This window comes from Osmerus mordax, chromosome 18, assembly GCF_038355195.1.
Source record: "Osmerus mordax isolate fOsmMor3 chromosome 18, fOsmMor3.pri, whole genome shotgun sequence".
In the NCBI taxonomy this organism is placed as follows: Eukaryota; Metazoa; Chordata; class Actinopteri; order Osmeriformes; family Osmeridae; genus Osmerus; species Osmerus mordax.
In genome coordinates this window covers 8,001,671-8,019,652 of record NC_090067.1, presented here as the reverse complement: position 1 = coordinate 8,019,652, position 17,982 = coordinate 8,001,671, and the positions used below count along the sequence as shown (strand labels likewise).

The 17,982-nt window shown below is 53.8% G+C and overlaps 1 protein-coding gene across 1 annotated transcript in view; it reads left to right on the top strand.

The window, feature by feature from the left end:
* Positions 1-17,982, top strand: part of macf1a (microtubule actin crosslinking factor 1a) — a 132,528-nt gene that overhangs the window by 94,247 nt on the left and 20,299 nt on the right. Inside the window, 5 exon segments of the mRNA XM_067255330.1 lie at positions 15,236-15,397; positions 15,485-15,655; positions 16,256-16,422; positions 16,977-17,136; positions 17,558-17,884. Coding sequence (XP_067111431.1) covers positions 15,236-15,397; positions 15,485-15,655; positions 16,256-16,422; positions 16,977-17,136; positions 17,558-17,884 — 987 coding nt within the window.

Below are 17,982 nucleotides of genomic sequence, written 5' to 3'. Positions count from 1 at the left end.
TACAGTGAAGAATGAGACTTTGTAAAAGTCTATCCACACTGCAGTATATGAAGCGCGGAGATACTGAGAGAGAGAGACTGAGACTGGGTGCAGACTGGGTATTTATAGGAGCCTGAGGAATGGGAAAGTGAGAGAGAGAGAGAGAGACAGACAGGCATGCAGTGAGACGGGCTGACCGAAAGACAGACAGACAGAGAGAGAGAGAGGGGAGAGACAGAGAGAGATCCATTTCCTCTCTCTGCCCAGTGAGCCCACTCTCTCCCATTCCCCCTCTCCCCCCTTCCCCTGTAATGGATCCGAGTCGGGTCATTTTAAACCTAAACATGTCTGTCTGCCCTGAAAACAGACTGGGGCACCCCTCCCCCTCTCCTTTCCCCACACCTCCCCCCTGTCCTCCCCCCTCATTCCAGACCTCGTTCCCCCAGGTCCCCCAGCCATGATGTCATGCCTCTGAGTTTCAAGCAAGTGTGTGTCTGGGTGTGAGGGGTGGGTGGAAGGGGATATTTTCACATTAATCTGTCGATTGACTGAACTCTAAAACAGATTGCATTAAGTTACAAAGAGAGGGAGGGATGGAGGGAAAGAATGGAGAAGAGGAAGAAGGAAAGGAAAGATGGTGAAAAGGATATTTGAATCGGCATGTAAAATTGTGTGTGTGTGTGTGCGCGCACTTGCATTGGACCAAGTTGGGTTGTTTGTCATGTGAGGTATTTCAAGCACTACACATGTGCGCTTGTGGAATATATGTATGTGCTTAGATGTGCTGTAAGGATTGTCCAGGCGTGTGTGTGTCCGGACAGAGCCTACATGGGAGGATGTTTCTAATTCCAGACTTTTTCGGGGGTGCGACCGGAATCTCAGCTGTCTCCCCACCCTCGACACACTCATACAGTAGTGTACACACACACGCACACACACACTAACCAAGGTGTGGCATTGGTATCCCCTTTAGGCCCAGAGCAGCTGACATACTGCAGTGTGTGGGGTAGGGGAGCCCCCCTCCCCCACTCCATATGGGCATTCCAGGGCTGACCTGGGCAGGGTAGGTTAGTAGGCAGGGGGGGTGGACGGGGGGGGAAAGGGAATGCCACCTGTAAATCATAGCCTCACGTCCTCACCCCCCCCCCACCACCACCACCACCACCACCCCAACACACACAACGTTGGTCTTGAGTATTCGGGTCAGGGTGTGAGGTCTGTTGGAGACAGTTATTATGACTCTACCCTCGATGATGTCATTTGGTAATACGTCAAGCCCTGCGTCTCCTGTAGCTGCTGTGGTTGCCTCGACGATCTATCACACGTGGCCCAGTCCGGTTCCCTGTCCAGTCCCTAAACGCTTCACTCTGAGCTCCCTCCTCCTCGGTCGTCTTCCTGTCCATCTCTCCTCCCCGTTCTCTTCCCCTGCTCTCTCCTCCTCACGTCTCATCTTCTGTGTTTGTGTTCCGCCTGAGTACATGATTGGATCAGACTAACACAGTTTCTCTAATCATATGAGAGCTCTGACTCCTCTGACCCACCTTTCCTGTAGCCCAATAGATCTGGCCTATGTGTGTGTGTGTGTGTGTGTTGCTCTCTCTACTCAGAGTCCAGTATTGTTTCAGCTGTTAGGAATTAAACTAGCATGTCAGGACAGGCCTTTCTCTCTCTGTGTGTCACACTCGCTCTCTCTTTCTCTCTCTCATCATCACATCCCGTTTTCAGACCAACCCAAATAAATACTCCCCTTCCACATCAGCAGCGCCGCCAGCATAATGGTTCAGATAACGATGTGTATAAATAACCATTCAGAGTTGCAGTGGTGTTTCCTGAGGGACGAGGCTGGGAGATGGCCATGACACTGGGGGCTAACTCACTGTGCTATTGGGCGGGAGGGAGGGGTGGGGGGGGGTGGGGGGGCAGGGTTACTGCACCGGGAGGTCATAGGCCGACTGTCACTCCTCAGGAGGATATTTGACTGATGCAGGTGCTGTCCAGGCTACGAGAAAGCATGTGTGTGTGTGTGTGTGTGTGTGTGTGTGTGTGTGTGTGTGTGTGAGTGTGTGTGAGTGTGTGGGAACCTGTGGTTGTGTTTTGAAGCCCCCAAACACATGTCTAATGTAATAAATAGGAAATGTACACTCTAGAATCTCTATCATGCACTAGAAACCCACTCTGGAGTTTATATTTGATTGACATGCAGGATGACCAATGTGATTAGAGTATTGTTTGATTGGCAGATGGTGTCTCCAGTCAGAGGGCAGTATTGAGGCAGCACGGTGGCTGTTCCTGGTACGGTTCCATGCTGCTTTGTGTCGTGGGGGGGCGGGGGGGGGGGGGGGAAGGGGCTAAGAGAACAGTGGAGGCATTGAGCTTCTCAGGTGAAGCATGCTGGTTAATCATCTCTACGGCTGAGACTGGAAAAAGAGAGGGGGAGGTAGGGAAAGCAAGGGAGAGAGAGGTGAAGAGAGAGTGGGAGAAGGGAAGGATGTACTGCCTAGACACAGAGGAGAGGAAGGGGGATGGAGGGAGAGCATTGGCATTATATGATGGATGTTGGGAAAGACGGAGTATGCGTACGCTGTAGCCCAGAGAAAGGGAGGGAGGGGTGGATAAGAGAACACTTTCATTTCAACAGGTGTTCTCTCATGAGCAAACAAGCGACCCAGCAAAGTCAATAAAGAGTGCTCTCTCTGTGCCCTCCACCTGTGTGTGTGTGTGTGTGTGTGTGTGTGTGTGTGTGTGTGTGTGTGTGTGTAGCCAACCACACAGCCACTTAACCACCCTTTATTTTGACTTTCCCTGCGGTTCCAGTCTGACATTTTCACTCACAGAGCATGACCTCTTAGCTGAGGCTGAAACCTAATAATGGATGACATACCTGGGAGGGGGGGAGGCAGTGACTCTGTAACCAGCCATGACAACCAGCTAAAAGGACAAATGAATGAAAATTGGAGTGGGTGGGGGGCAGACAGACTGCCGGGGACCAGGGACACGACAGAACCAGAGGGAAGGGGTGTTGGTGATTGGTATGTTACATAGACATGCTCTTTTTATCCGTCCCATGAGCTCCCTCCCTCCCCCCTCTCCTCTCCTTATCCTTTTATTCTTTCTATCTCTCCTGGTGGCTGGCCCACATGTGAGAATTTGGTGTGTGTGTGTGTGTACGTATGACTGTGTACATGTGTGTGAATTGGCAGTTAGATGTGGGTCATGTGAGAGTGCGTGTGTGTAGGGGTGGGGGGGTTTGTCGGGGGTTTGGTTAACTGACAAACCCCTTTTGTCTCTATAAAGACGTTTGCCTTGGACGCCGCACTGACAGCTGCAGCGCAACTGACACAGAGAGAGAGAGAGAGAGAGAGAGAGAGAGAGAGTGGGAGGGAGAGAGGGGAGGGAGCGAGGAGAGGGAGGAAGAGAGGGGAGGGGGTGGGGCTGAGGGAGGGGCAGTTAAAAAGAAAGAGTAGAGTATTTAGCATGTTTGACATGCAGGGCACGGGCGCCCCACAGCAACAGTTAGAGGAGGGGAAAAGACAGAGAGAAGGGGAAGGAGGGAGGTAGAGAGAGAGAGAGGAGAGAGAGAGCGAGAGAGCGAGAGAGAGAGAGAGAGAGAGAGAGAGAGAGAGAGAGAGAGAGAGAGAGAGAGAGAGATGGGAGAATGTGTGTGTGTGTGTGTTTGTCTGGGCTAAAGAGCAGCAGAGTGTTTTGGAGTGAGTGTGAGAGAGAAGTAAAATGAGAGAGAGAGAGAGAGAGAGAGAGAGAGAGAGAGCAGGCATGTGTTCCTCTGCCAGAGGTCTTTAAACAAACATCAGAGCAGCTGAAAAATGGAACAAAGAAGAAGAGGAGAGATGCACGTGGAGGTGAAGAAGAGAGAGAACCAGGAGACAGACAGATGCACAGCTACGGTAGCACTGAGGGGGATACACTTGAGGGAGAGTAAGAAAGAGGGGGATGAACTAGCTAGTGAGCTGCTGTCTGCCTTTGCTGTCTGTGGGAGTCCGGGTGTCATGCTTGCTGGATTCATCAGGCTGGCCGGCTATTCATTTATCTGGGAGGCCTCCTTAGGGCCTCTCTGCATAACCAACCCACACCCCCTCTTACACACACACACACACACACACACACACACACACACACACACACACACACACACACACACACACACACACACAGTTAACCTCTCCTTTAAACACACACACACCACTGAGGCAGCTGTATTGGGTTTCACTGGGGCAGCCGAGGGGAATGCACAAGTGAAGCCTGCTGTGAATATCACCCACTTCTTTCTCTCGCGAGCTGTCTTTCGCTGTCGTTCTACACGGGCATCAAACCCCTATCTGCAATACTCCCTGGTAACCTGCAAAGAAAGACACAGATGGAAAGAGGGAAGGATCCACTTTCTTGTATTGCATGGAGCGGGGGAGAAAGTATGTGAGAGAGCGAAAGAGAGTGAACAATGTTTGTTTTGGAAAAAGACAAGCCGTTATTGATAAGTTTTTTTTTTTTTTTTGCTTTGCTGGCTAGTTGACTCCCTCAAATCGTTCTCCTCCTCTCCCTCTCTCCCAGCCTCTTTCTTTTCTTTCATTCTTTCTCTTTTTCCCTCCCTCTACTCCTCCTGTATCATTTGCCTCTCTCTGTGGACAGTGGTTTTTGTGCTGGGAGAGAAAGAAAGAGGGGGAGAGCGAGCGAGCAAGAGAGGCCTTTAGGAGAGCGAGGGGGTGTTGTACTCTGGTGATTCAAACCTGGATTACAAAGAAGTGATGAATGTTGCAGTCACACTCCTCTCTCTCTCCTTCTCTCTCTCCCTTTCTCTCTCTCCCTGTCAATCATCAGACAGTGAGAAACTCATAACAGCCCAGTGAAAAACCTCACCTCATTTAATGTTTTTTATTCATTCTCCTCTCCTCCAGTCCGCTCTTCTACCAAGCTTGTTGGGTTTCAAGAGGTGATTTGCAGAGTGTGGGATAATCTACCCTGGTTATCTAGAGCTGTTTTTTGATAACAAGCTAAATCCCCTGTTCCTCCCCTGTCTGCCAGTCTCTTTCTCTGTCCCTGGCTCCACGCCCCCTCCATCCCTCCCTCCCTCCTCCCTATCCCTGCCTCCTATCTCTAGTTCACTCCCCCAACCCCCCTCCCCTCTCTCTCCCTCTCGCTCTCTCGTGTTTTTTTCATAGAGGAAACCCGGCATGATTGGAGCACTTCCTGTGTTCTAGTACCAGAGCAGGAAACAGAACAAACGGAGCAGGATTCAAACAAAAACAGAGAGAGAGAGAAGGAGAGAGAATGAGAGAGAGAGAGAGAGAGAGGGACAGACAGAGTAGGAGGAGTGTGTAAGAGAGGGTGACTGAGCGAGCGAGCAAGGGAGAGAGAGGAGAAGAGGGGAGATTTTTTTAGCAGCTGCAAACCATTTCAGCTGTGTAGTGGCTTGAGAACTGAAAGAGAGAGAGAGAGAGAGAGAGAAGGAGAAAGAAAGCGAGGGAGCAGCTCACACGACAGAAAGGAGAAGAGGAGAAAGAAGACTGGGTTTGCGTGGCGCTTTGGACTTTCAACAAGGACCCGGGACAGGATTAAAGGAAACGCAACAGAGAGAGAAAGCAAAGAAGGACTGCGTCCGGGGATTGTCTGGAAGAGAGAGAAACAGAGAGCGCCTGCAAGGCAATCCTCTGACTGAGGCTCCGTCTGTGTGTCTGTCTGGGTCTCTGCCCCCTGGACTCACTCCCATGCCTGCTCTGCTCTGCCCTGCCGGACCAATCTCAAGCCCTCTGGCTTTACTCCCTCCCCTGCCTCTCCCTCACCAGGACCCACCCCCCCCCCTGCCCTGGAGCTCTCTGGATGAACAGGACGCCGGAGAGAAAGAGAGAAAAATAAAAGACTGACAGGATTCCCTTGCACAGACAGGATCATCTTTCTCTTTGTTCTTTGGGTTTTGGAATCTCACCCGGACTTCTGCGGTGAAGGATGGAACACATTCCCTTACACAGAGGATGATGACGATGTCGACTGGGGAGGTGAAGGGGCCCCCCAGGCGTGGAGAAGGTACCCTCCCCCCAAGAGACAACAAACATGTCTGCTGATAGAAATGAAAGAGAGCGAGAGAAAGAAAGAAAGAGATGAAAGACACGCACAGAACCGAACCGGGGAATGAATGAGGGACTGCTCTTTGTCGCAGATTTCGATTTTGATTATTAGTTTTCGAAGGATTACCAAACTTGGATCTGACATTTTCCTTCAATCTTTACTGTAGCAAACTCGAACAAAGACTGTACTAAAGACTCAAAGCCCTTGGAAACTGCTATTTTTTCACAACCTTCTCCCCCCACACAAGGTCCATTTTTATATAAGAGAGAGGGGGTGTGTTGTCCTCCCCTTAAAAGGAGACTTTACACACTTCTCTGGCTACTGTTTGCATTGCTCAACTCCTCTTTTTTGTCAGAGAGAGAGGAAGTAGACAAGGGAGAGTGGACTAAGGGAGGGAAAGGCCTTGTGTGTTTATAGTGTACAGTGTGTGTGTATGTGAAGAGGTAGTCAGTCAGAACAGGGAACAAAGGGATGTTATCTCCACACCAGTCACCTCAGCCTGGACTTTGGACATCTGGGATATACAGACCCCTACCGTCTCCATCCCTTCATCCCTCCCTCCCTCCCTTCTTCTGGATGACGTTTCCAACAGCGCAGCTCTGCTGATGGCTGTGTGCGCGGAGGAGGAGAGAGGTGTCTGTGTGCAGGACGGTCTGTCCGGCAGCCCTGGGAGGTACTGCAATCCCGTGGAGGTGACATAGTGCAACGCGTGCACACCTTGAATTATCCAGACTCTGCACCCGTTTGAATGTAGAAACTCTTCCGAACGGAGATTTGAATGTAAGAGGATTAATACTTGTGAACGCTGTTTGGGACTGGGAGCAATTGAGTAACCAAACTCGGACGTACTCCACCCTGAACAGTCCCCCTTTACCCCATTGTTAGTTGTGACCTTATTTAAGTGCCCCAAGGGGCCTTCTTGCCCCTGTGATCGACCCCTTCAGGGGGTGTAAAGCTCAGCACCGCCAGCCAGACTATCAGGGGTACCACCCCCCCCCCGTCCCCTTCACCCTCTCCGCCCCCCCACCCAGGGAAGGAGAAACAGCGGGATGGGGAAGCCCCTCAGCCGGCCGGACTGCCTGCGGCAGAACCCCCGCTGCCTTGGGAAAGGCGACGAGGACGAGGCCTACATCGAGGACTGCTACGTGCCCCAGCGCTCCATCTACGACACCATGCGCATCAACGAGCAGATCGACCAGGGCTCGGCCAAGCTCAGCCAGCCCTCGCGCAGCACCCTGGGGTCTGGGCCAGGAGGAGGGGCGGGGGAGGGGAGCACTCTGTCCAGCAACGGCACCATCGGGGCCGAGCTGGGCGCCGTGTTCGTGTCCCGCCACTCCAACGACCCCGGGCTGAAGAGGCTGGACGAGAGGGTGATCTTCGACGCCCTGAAGCTCACCGGCGACCCCCAGAGCATGTCCCCGCCCGTGGCAGGGCTGGGTTCGGGTTTGACGGCCGTGACGTCGTCGTCTGGGTCCAGCTCCGTGGCCGCAGTGACTAAAAGGCGCCACCAGGGCGGCGATAAGAAGGACAACCCCAACCGTCGCTCCTGGAAGGCGTTCATGCCCCCCAGCTACCCCGAGTTTGCTGAGAGGTTGGAGCTGGCGCCGGCGGAGGGGTCTGGGGCGGAGAAACGTCTGTCTGGTGCTGGGATCCCTGTCTCCTCCCTACAGCCTCTGCCCTCTCTGCTACCTCCAACCACGCCCACCTCCACGACCCCCCTACCCCCTTACTCCCCATCTCCCATCTCCTCCACAGGGGGTCCCCACACTCCTCCCTGCTCCTCCTCCCCCTCTCTCACCCCCTCCGTCAGCCCTCTGCCACCCCTCCAGCAGCTCTCTCTCACCCGACAGAAACAGCTTCACCCCCTCCTGCAGAAGCACAAACAACAGCAACACAAGCTTGCTCACGGGAGCCACTCCACGCCTAAAGAACCACCCCCTGCTCAACACGTACCCACCCCCGCTGCGTCCCCTGGCCCTGGTCATGCTCCTGGTCCCCAGCCATTGTCTGATTCGGCCAGGACCCCCAAGCAGAGCCCCAGCGCCGGCCGTCAGGCAGACAGACGGCCAGCGGTGTCTCCCAGACCGGGCTTCAGCCAGATCCTGGAGGAACCAGCGGAGTCAGCCAAGGCCTCCGACTCTGAGAGAGACTCGCCCCTCCTGGACCAGGACAACGCGCCCCTCCTTCCACACCCCGCCCCCCCAAAGCCGGTCTTCTGCCCCCCAACCAAGGCTCGCACCTGGCCCCGCAGCATGAGGGGGGCGAAAAAGGGCCTGAGGCATAACTTTCCCCTCCTTCCCCCTCTGCCTCCCCTGATGGGGGAAGAGAGCGATCCGGATGAGGAGTCTCTCTACCTCCTGGACCCCCCGTCACCGTTCCTCCAGGAGGACGAGTTGGGACTTCTCTACGGGGGGCTGCCCCTCTCCCCCTGCCTCAGCCAGGAGGGGGGCGAGGAGGGGCTCCTGGGCTGGGCCCTCAACAGCGAGCTCCGCCAGCGCACCGCCTCCGAGCTGAAGTTTGAAGAGGACGAGATGAGGATCTTGCGAGAGCTGGAGGAGGAAGAGACGGAACCGGAGGGGTTGGAGGAGGAAGAGGAAGGGTTGGAGGAGGAAGCGGAGAGGTTGGAGGAGGAGAGGGTGGTGGAGGAGGAGGAGGTGGAGGAGGAGGTGGTGGTGGTGGTGGAGGAGGAGGCAGCGGAGGAGGAGGTGGAGGAAGAGGAGGTGGAGGAGAAGAGGATAATGGAGGAAGAAGGGACAAGACCGGGGGGTGAACTCCAGGAGGAGGACAGAGCTCAGAGGGAGGAGAGAGAGTGGGAGGCGGTGCTTAAGATGGAGAACAGGGAGATGGTGGACCAATCATGGGAGAGGGAAGCGGAGGCAGAGGGCTGGGAGATCCAGCCGACTGTCTCCTCTGAACATTGGCCCCTTCTTACCCCCCCTGTTGGGTTTGGCGGGCCTGGGGCCCCCAGTGCCTCTCCCTGCCCCAGCTCAGGAGCAGGCTCTGATGACCTCTTCCTGGAGCTGGAAAGGCAGTGTCTGGAGGAGGAGGTGAAAGATGACGAAGACGACCCGTACTTACTAGCTAGCGTGGAGGAAGAGGAGGAAGGAGCCGTAGGTGCATCTGTCGACTCCGAGGAGCCTTTGCTTGTGGACAGGACCTACAGCACGGAGGTAGGTGGCACTGAGGCCTGTGTGGACCTCTTCGACATGCATCCTCCTGGTCCAGACTACCAACACACAGGCACATCAGCACCAGACTGTGAGCGTGAGCCGCTGGACTGTGAACGTGACCAGCGACTCACTGAAGGAGAGGATCCAGGGGATATGGATGCAGAGGATGAGGAGCCAAAAGGGGAACATCCGAGCTCCAGTTTTGAACCTCCCGGGTCAGGTGGAGTCCACATGTCCCAACTGGACAGAACCGCTCTGTCGGACTCCAGTCACTCAGAGTGTGACTGGTACCAGTACCGGCCCTCTGAGGCCGAGATGGACCTGAACAGCAGTGCCTCGTCTGAGAGAGATGGGGAGGAGGGGAGTGAGGGGGCTGGGGTGTGTTCTGAGCGCACCTCGCCCCCTCCTCCCACCCAGAGCCCTGAGAACCCCTACGCTGAGGAGGGGGAGGAAGGGGAAGAGGAGGAGGCGCCGGAGCAGAATATTGAGGAGGGGGAAACGGACTGGAGTGCGTGTGTGAAGCCGCAGTGTAGTTGGGAGGACGAGGGCCGGAGCCTGTCCCCCGAGTCCACACACACAGATGGAGGAGCTGGGAAAAGCCAACAGGATGTTGACGCTCAGACTTCCTGTACGGAGGAGCAGGTCTCTTCCGACAGCGGCAGCGTTGCCCTGGAGATGACCCCTGACCCCGGGCGGATGTTGCTCGCGTCAGTGACTCAGGAAGACGAGGGGGGCTCTGGTCTGGACGTGTCTGGAGAGGACACAGGGCTCCAGGCCACCAGCACCCCCAAGACAAACCCTCCCATCTCTCTCATCCAGGCCCCAGACATGGCCTCGCCCCCCCCATCCCCATCTCCTCCCTCCCCCTCCAAACCAGGTGCCAGAGGGGCGGGCCTGGAGACCAAAGACTCCGACTCCGCCTTCGTAACCTCGGACAGTTTCGTCTACCTGGCCGTGTCTGTGCCCCCTCCGTTCCCCCTCGACTGCCCCTCCTCCCCCCACGACGGCTCCTCCGCTCCCCCCAGCCCCGTCTCCAAGCCCCAGGACCAGGACGAGGGGGCTTTCCTCTCCTCCGACAGCTTCGTCTACCTGGCCGCCCCCGAGCGCCTCTCCCTCCCCCTGGTCCCTCAGGGATGTGACGGGGGCTCAGCCTGCGAGGAGCCCCCCCAGTACCGGGACATGGACTCCTGCTCGGAGGACACCCACTCTGGGGTGGACTTCACCCTGGGCTCCATGACCGGGGACAGTGACTGGGAGTCGGACGGCTCAGCCCTGGACCCCCCGATTGGAACCAGGGAACCCGACTCCGACGCCCTCCCAGGGGGTTGGGACTGGTGGGGGGACAGGCTGGAGCTGGAGCCTGGGCTGCTACCAGGGCTTTTTAGGGAAGAGGATCCCCAATGGCCCCTGGGGGCCGCAGGTGGGGAGGATGGGTGGGACGAGGCATCGCTCTCAGAGCTGGAAACAGTGCCCTCGCCCCGTGGCTCACCTTCACCCCATCCCTCGCCCTGCTCCGACACAGACAATTACATCCTGGATGAGGTAGATATGACATCATGTGTCTGCGATATCTTTGATGACGTGACCAGCTGTAGTGAGGCGTTGGGTTGGGCGTATGTTAGCACGAGATGCTTCATTTATCTCTAGCGTCACTTGGTGTTCTAAACTCTCTGGAAAAGCCTATGTTTACGTGTTCTGAGCGGTAGCAGCATGTCCTTGGTTACCCATCCCAGCCTCTCCTCATGTCAGTCCTCCTCCCCCACTGGGTACCCAAGCCGTGTCTCTCTGGGTCACGGCGCATCGTGGCTGATGGTCTTATAGACTTGGCTGTGAAAAAGCCTTCACAGAGAGGGAGCCTGTCTGTTGTGTTACAGTTGTCAGACTTGAAATGGATACAATAGGATGCTCGACGAGGTCCGTGCCCCGCGTTCTGTAGGAAACCACCGTCTGCCTTATGTGCTTGTGAGTGTGAGAACCGTATTCTCTGGATCTGTATGTTGATCTCCATGACCGTTTTGGCACCGTTTCATTCCAGTGACCATAAGCTGTAAACAGCTAGTTTGTTGTTTACCTAGACTCCCAATCTGAACCATTTGAATGTTCAGAGTTTACATTCCTCCTCTGTTTGTGTGCCGGGCCAACATCACAAGCCTCGGTGCGAGCGCTTTCATGTGCTCTGACCCAGCTATGATACACATGCACCATCTCAAAAGCTTGTGTTTGTGTGTATGCAGCAAGGCATATGGGAGTATTGGTCCCTTCGAGACATTGTGTCGGTTTCGATTACAATTGAAGATGTTGTAATCAAAGTAGTGAGATGCTATCGTTTGTTTGTTTTTTCGAGAGAGATAAGGATTTCAGAGGTTTAGCTGACACATCGAGCCTCTACCTCTGGTTGGCCGGTCACTTGCATTCATCTTTGTTTGCCTGTCAGCTGCATTTCTTCCATTAGGTACCTCCTTGTGTGTGTGTGTGTGTGTGTGTGTGTGTGTGTGTGTGTGTGTGTGTGTTTGTGTGTCCATTTGTATACTGTATGTGTGTATGAGTGTTTATGTATGCGTATTTGTATGTGTGTATGTCTTCCCGGCCTTGTGTATTTGACAGGCTGGCGTTCCTCCTCGGGGGGCCTGCGTTGACTCAGTGTCTGGTATGGGTGGCTGTGGCCGTGCCTGATGGGTTTTGAGAGGACCTCTGGGTCCTACTATTACATTACCGTCCCCATCAGGAGTCTGTCTCGGGCGGGTCATACACAACTCATTTGCTCACTGTGTGTGTGTGTGTGTGGGGGGGGGGTTTGCGTGTGTTCATTTATGCTTGTTTGTGCTTGTGCGTGTGTTCCACTGCAGTCAGGCCTCTTAAGTAAATGCAATCAGGCTCTGCGGTCTGTCAGACTTGAACATGGAGGGGCAGAGGGCCCGCTGCTACTGTAGCTCTGACATCAAACACCGTCGCCACGGCCACAGCAATTGGGAGGGAGGTGAGGAAGGGAGAGAGAGTTAAGTGGTGAGGTAGCCAATCACCCAAACCTAAACAATCCCCCTCTGTATCCATTTACTCACCCTGTCTCTTTCTTGTCTGCCCCCCCCCCCCCCCTTCCCCCTCCTCTCCACTCAAATGGCACTGATACAGAGATAAGGAGGTGAGAAGTAAACAGTAAGCCAGTCTCACAAACACACACACACACACACACTTTTGGAATTGTTGGGCAACATAAATAGAAGATAAGGCTCAGCCAGAGACAGATGAATGTGTTCCCCCTGCCTCCCTCCCTCTATCTTTGTTTCTGTTTCAAATATCTCAGGCGGCCATAATTGTTTTAGTTAGGGATCGTAATACTGGTCATTACTGGTTAATAATGCGCTTTTACAACAAAGTGCCGGCAATTCTCTTTCTACCGTGTGTGCTAGCTGTCAGAGAGGAAGGGATGGAGAGAAAAATTGAGTGAGACATGGGGGGGGGAGGAAACAAAGGACTGTATGACGAGCACCTGGTTGTTCTCCTGATAAGACCTTGCTAGGATGATAAAGGGGGATATCTTGGCAGGAAGAGATAAGCAGAGGGTCGCTGGATTACTGGGAAGCTTGTGTACAGCCAGAACTGCACGTGTGTGTGTGGTGTGTGTGTGTGTGTGTGTGCACATTGAGGCACAGACAGACAGATGGGCAAGCTTAAAATGTGGAGATTCAGACATATGGACAGACAGACAGACAGAGACAGACAGGCAGACACAGACAGACAGGCAGACACAGACAGACAGGCAGAGACATGGCAGGGTGCAGGTGAGCAGAGAGGATTGATTGAAGTGATAATTTCATAGAAAGACTGCAGGAAAGAGAAAAACAAAGGGATGGAAATGGAGGAGAGAAGAGAGACGCCGATGGCAGAGAGAGAAAGAGGGAGAGAGAGAAACAAATGAAAGAGGCCAAACGAAAGAGGCTGGGAGACCCACAGTGCCCTGGATGCAAACATTTGCATGATATTTGCTTTTGTCTTGTTGGGTTTCAAACACAATCTCTGGACATGGATATCTATTCACCCTCCATGGCTGATCCAGGCATGTTTAGTCCAAGGCTAACCCTCGCGAAACAACCCAATGCTGTAGCATCCAGGTCAGGACTGAAATAAACTCTCCCTCCCTCCTCTCCTCCCTCCTTCCAAGTTCCATTAAAAAGGGAAACTAGGGGGAGGTGGACAGGAAGGAGGGTAGTGGGAGAGGACGAGATGGAGGGACGAGGCCGCAGGCAGGAAGCGAGGGAGCCGAGAGAGGGTGAGGCAGCGAGGTGGGTGAGGCAGCGAGGTGGGTGAGGCAGCGAGGTGGGCTAGGATTAGAAGTTGCACAAGAGTCGACCCAGCTGTGTGATCATCCTGAGCGTGGGGAGAGGCATGTCACAGGGATTGGATGGAGATTTGAGCTGTGTTCGGTCCCCCTCGGGACAGCAGGACAGGTCATGGGTTATAGCTTTCTCTTTCTTTCTGTCTCTCTTTCTGTCTTCATCCCTCTTTGTCTCTTTCTCTCTTTGTGTCCTCTAAACTGGAGATAATGCCAAAAGGCCAGGGTTGGTTTGTTGCTGGGGCCCAAACAACAGAGCAGTGAAGGAAGAGAGCAGGAGGAGGGGGAGAGGTTCAGTGGGGAGGGGGCGGGGCTTATGGGGCGTAGGGGTGAGCGAGGAAAGGGTGGGAGAAAGGCGGAAGAGAGGGAGGGAGTTGTGCAGATGAGTGCGGTGGAGATAGCGAGGATGGTGTTGGCTGCATGGTGAGGAGAGAAAGGGAAAGAGAGGGAGAGTTTGAGAGAGAGAGGTGGAAAGGAATGAGAAACATCCCAGTTATTTTCCAGAGCTCTGGTTTAGTAGAGTCAAGCGCCCTGAGCTGGCTGGGAGGAGGGAGGGGGGAGGAGGGAAGGGGGAGAGAGAGATGGAGAGAAAAAGGAGTAATGTGTGTTATTTTGGCATCATCACACATATTGTATGTATGCTTCTAAGCACACACTTAGCTCATTCCCAGACTCAACACCCACACACACACAGACGCACACACGCACACACAAACGCACATACTTCGACTCCAGGATAGGAATAGGGTGGAGCAGGTCACGGCTGCAGCTCATTGTTATTGAGGCCACAGACTTCCTGTTAGAAGAAGAAATGACGCCCAGTGCTTCAACACAACTGTGATTAAACTGATCACACGCACAGACACACACACACACGCGCTTCCTTTTCCATTCATTCATACCTGAACAACCACAATTTCACCCCTAATTTAATTTAGATTAACTAAATCCAATAAACACTTCGTAGGGGAAATCTGAATCTTTCTCGAATTGATCCGTTTCTTCTATTTTACTACACACACACGGGATTGTGTTCTGGTGTGTGTGTGTGTGTGTGTGTGTGTGTGCGTGTGTGCCCAAGCAGAGGCTGTGTGTGGTCATAGAGTGGTTTGGCTGCAGCACCACTGTGAACCACTATGGCTAATTCCACCCTTCTCTCGTCTCTATGGAGAATGGAGACATTTCAGCGTTACAGTGCGCTTTGGAAAAGACTACTGTATTGTAGTTGTCAATGGGAGAGAGACTACTGTTGTAGGTTTCTATAAAAGTGTGTGGTGTTCCTGTGTTTTATGGGGGAGTAGTCATGTTGTGTTTGGTTCCAGTCTCTCATCCAGCCAAGCTACGAACCTTTTCTTTATTGTCGATCTATTGTGATCATACGGTGCCTCTAGGCTTTGATTGTGTGGTGTGTGTGTGTGTGTGGTGTGGGTATGTGTGAAATAAAGAGACAGAGTGAGAGAGATGTGGCCAGACAGGCGAGGGGTTTGTATACTGTATGTGTAGGTGTGTGTGTGTGTGTGTGTGTGTCTGTCGACTCAGCCTTTTTCAGCCAGCCCCTTACTCTCTTTTGGCTCGCTAATCCTCATAATCCTCTCTCCCCCTCCGCCTCTTTTTTCTTTTTTTACTCCCTCCTCTCTTCCACTCTCCCCCATCCCCCTCCCTCCTCCCCCTCCCTCCCCAGGCGGTGGAGAGGGAGCAGGTGGAGTGCATCCAGCCTCGCCTGCAGCACGTCAACGCCGTGGGTCAGGGGCTCATCCAGTCTGCGGCCAAACACACGGACACACAGGCCCTGGAGCACGACCTGGACGCCACCAACCTGCGCTGGAACTCCCTCAACAAGAGGGTGAGACGGCGGGAGCCTGTGTGTGTGTGTGTGTGTGTGTATGCATGCATGTGTGCCCCTCTTGTTGACGTTTTTTTCTCACCTCAGGTGGCGGAGAGGATCGCCCAGCTGCAGGAGGCCCTGTTGCATTGTGGGAAGTTCCAGGACGCTCTGGAGCCTTTGCTGAGCTGGCTCAGTGACACGGAGGAGCTGGTGGCCAATCAGAAGCCCCCATCCGCAGAGTACCGTGTGGTCAAGGCCCAGATCCAGGAACAAAAGGTAGGAGAACGAGGGAGGAAGACGTGAGGAATGAGGCATGGAGACAGGACAGAGGAAGAGATGAAGAGGAAAGTGGATTGAGAATGAATAATTTCTCAGTTGGCACACAATGCTCAACACACACACACACACACAATTTAAAGGCCTCCACTGTCTGTCTGTCCGTTTGTTTGGAGGGCACACTTGTTCACACCAATGATAGATTGCGGTCATTTCAAAGAAACACACAATAACCAGCTCCGACTGTTTATACAACACACGTTTCCTGTGTTTGTGAGCCTGTGAGGCGGGCAGAGTCCGACGTGTTTACATCCTGGGGTGAGAGGAAGGGACAGGGTCAGAGCGGAGAGGAAACCGCTGATAGGTGGGGATTCCAGGGGTGCGTTCCACATATCTAAACAGTTCTGAGTTGTTGGATTGGCGAGGAAAACAATGTGGTATGAAGAGATTAAACACCTACAGTATGACCTAGAAGTTGTACTAAACAACAGTATTTGTAGCCGTGAACTGTATTAGATAACGTTTTTTGAATGTATCCCAGGTGTTGTTGAATATGTAACAGATGGAGTTGTTGAACGTGTCTCTTCTGTGTTGCTGCAGCTGCTCCAGAGGCTGCTGGATGATCGTCGTGGCACGGTGGAGATGATCCAGGCGGAGGGGGAGCGCATCGCCGCCACGGCCGACACCTCGGACCAGGACAAGATCCAGAAGCACCTTCACAGCCTCAGGGAGAGATGGGGGATGCTGCTGGATAAGGCCAGCGGCAGGTAACACTCTCACACACACACACACACACACACACACATTAACACACACATTAACACACTTATACTGTACATACACGTAGAAGCCTCCCTACACACAAGCATATGCACACACACACATCTGCACACTAAAACACACGTCCACACGTACATATAAACACGCATATACACAAATGCGTACCAGACACTTACTACATCCACACTGCACGCCTCCCCACTTGAACTGTAGTCACGCCTGCATCGGCAACCACTCAGCAGGAGATGTATCTCATAACAATACTTGATCAGTTTATATCAAACAAATTTTTAAACCCACACGCCCAGTCAGATACATAAATAGGGACATACTGTTCACATACCAACCAAACACATGCACATACTTCAGAGTCATGCATGCAATATATCTTTTGTGTGTCTCTCTCTCTTCCTCCCTCTCTCGTCCTCCCTCTCTCTTCCTTTCTCTCTCTTCCTTTCTCTCTCTTCCCCTCCCTCCCTCCCCCTTTCTCTCTCTCTCTCTCTCTCTCTCTCTCTCTCCCTCCCCCCCTCTCCACCCCCAGGCAGCGTCAGCTGGAGGAGCTGCAGGTCCTGGCCCTCCAGTTCCACGAGGCGCTGGAGCCCCTGGGGGAGTGGCTGAGCGCAACAGAGAGACGCCTGAGCGCCGCCGAGCCCATGGGCACCCAGACCTCCAAGATCACCCAGCAGATCGCCCGTCACAAGGTACACCCCCCCCCCCTCCACCTCCAGCAGGAACATGCTCTCTCTAAAGAGTCTTTTCCTTATTGAATCTTATTGGTAAGTAAAGGTGTCCAGAAAGGACTTGAGAGGGATGGACGATCCGTGCCCTCAAACCCCACCTCCGCTCCCCCCCCCCCCGGCCCCACCACCACCTACCCTCTTATTTCAGCTCGTGCTGTCATGTTATGATTTTCACCATGTCATGTTTTCAGTGTTGAAGCCTTTGTTGCTCTTGATTTTGTTGGCGTTCTGTCGTGTTTTGCGTTCATTAGGATTTATGATTTCTGCATGCTCACGTCATCACCTTCTCATTTCTGTTTGTATCCTTCCATGTATTCTACCCATCCCACCTTTTTTTATAACCCCCCCCCCCCCCCCATCACCACCTGCAACCACCTCCCAGACCCTCCAAGAGGCCGTCTCAGCTAGAGGGGCGGAGTTAGAGCACCTCGAGGCCCTCAGCCAATCCCTGGTTCCCCTCAGCTGCGCGGCCGACCGCGCTTGGCTGGGGGAGCGCGTGGGGACCGTGCACACAGGCCACTCGGAGCTCAACGACTGGTGTGTTCGGAGGGCGGGGATGCTGGAGCAGGCACTGGCCAATGCCCAGCTGTTTGGGGAGGAGGAGGTGGAGGTGTTGAACTGGCTGGCGGAGGTGGGCCAGAGGCTTGGGCAGGTGTCTGTCCAGAACTACCAGCCCACATTGCTGGCTAAGCAGCATAAACACGCACTGGTACGACATACACACACACACACACAGACAACATACACACGTACATGCACACAATGCACTGTCATGACGCACATACACTCACTCAGATGTATTCAGAC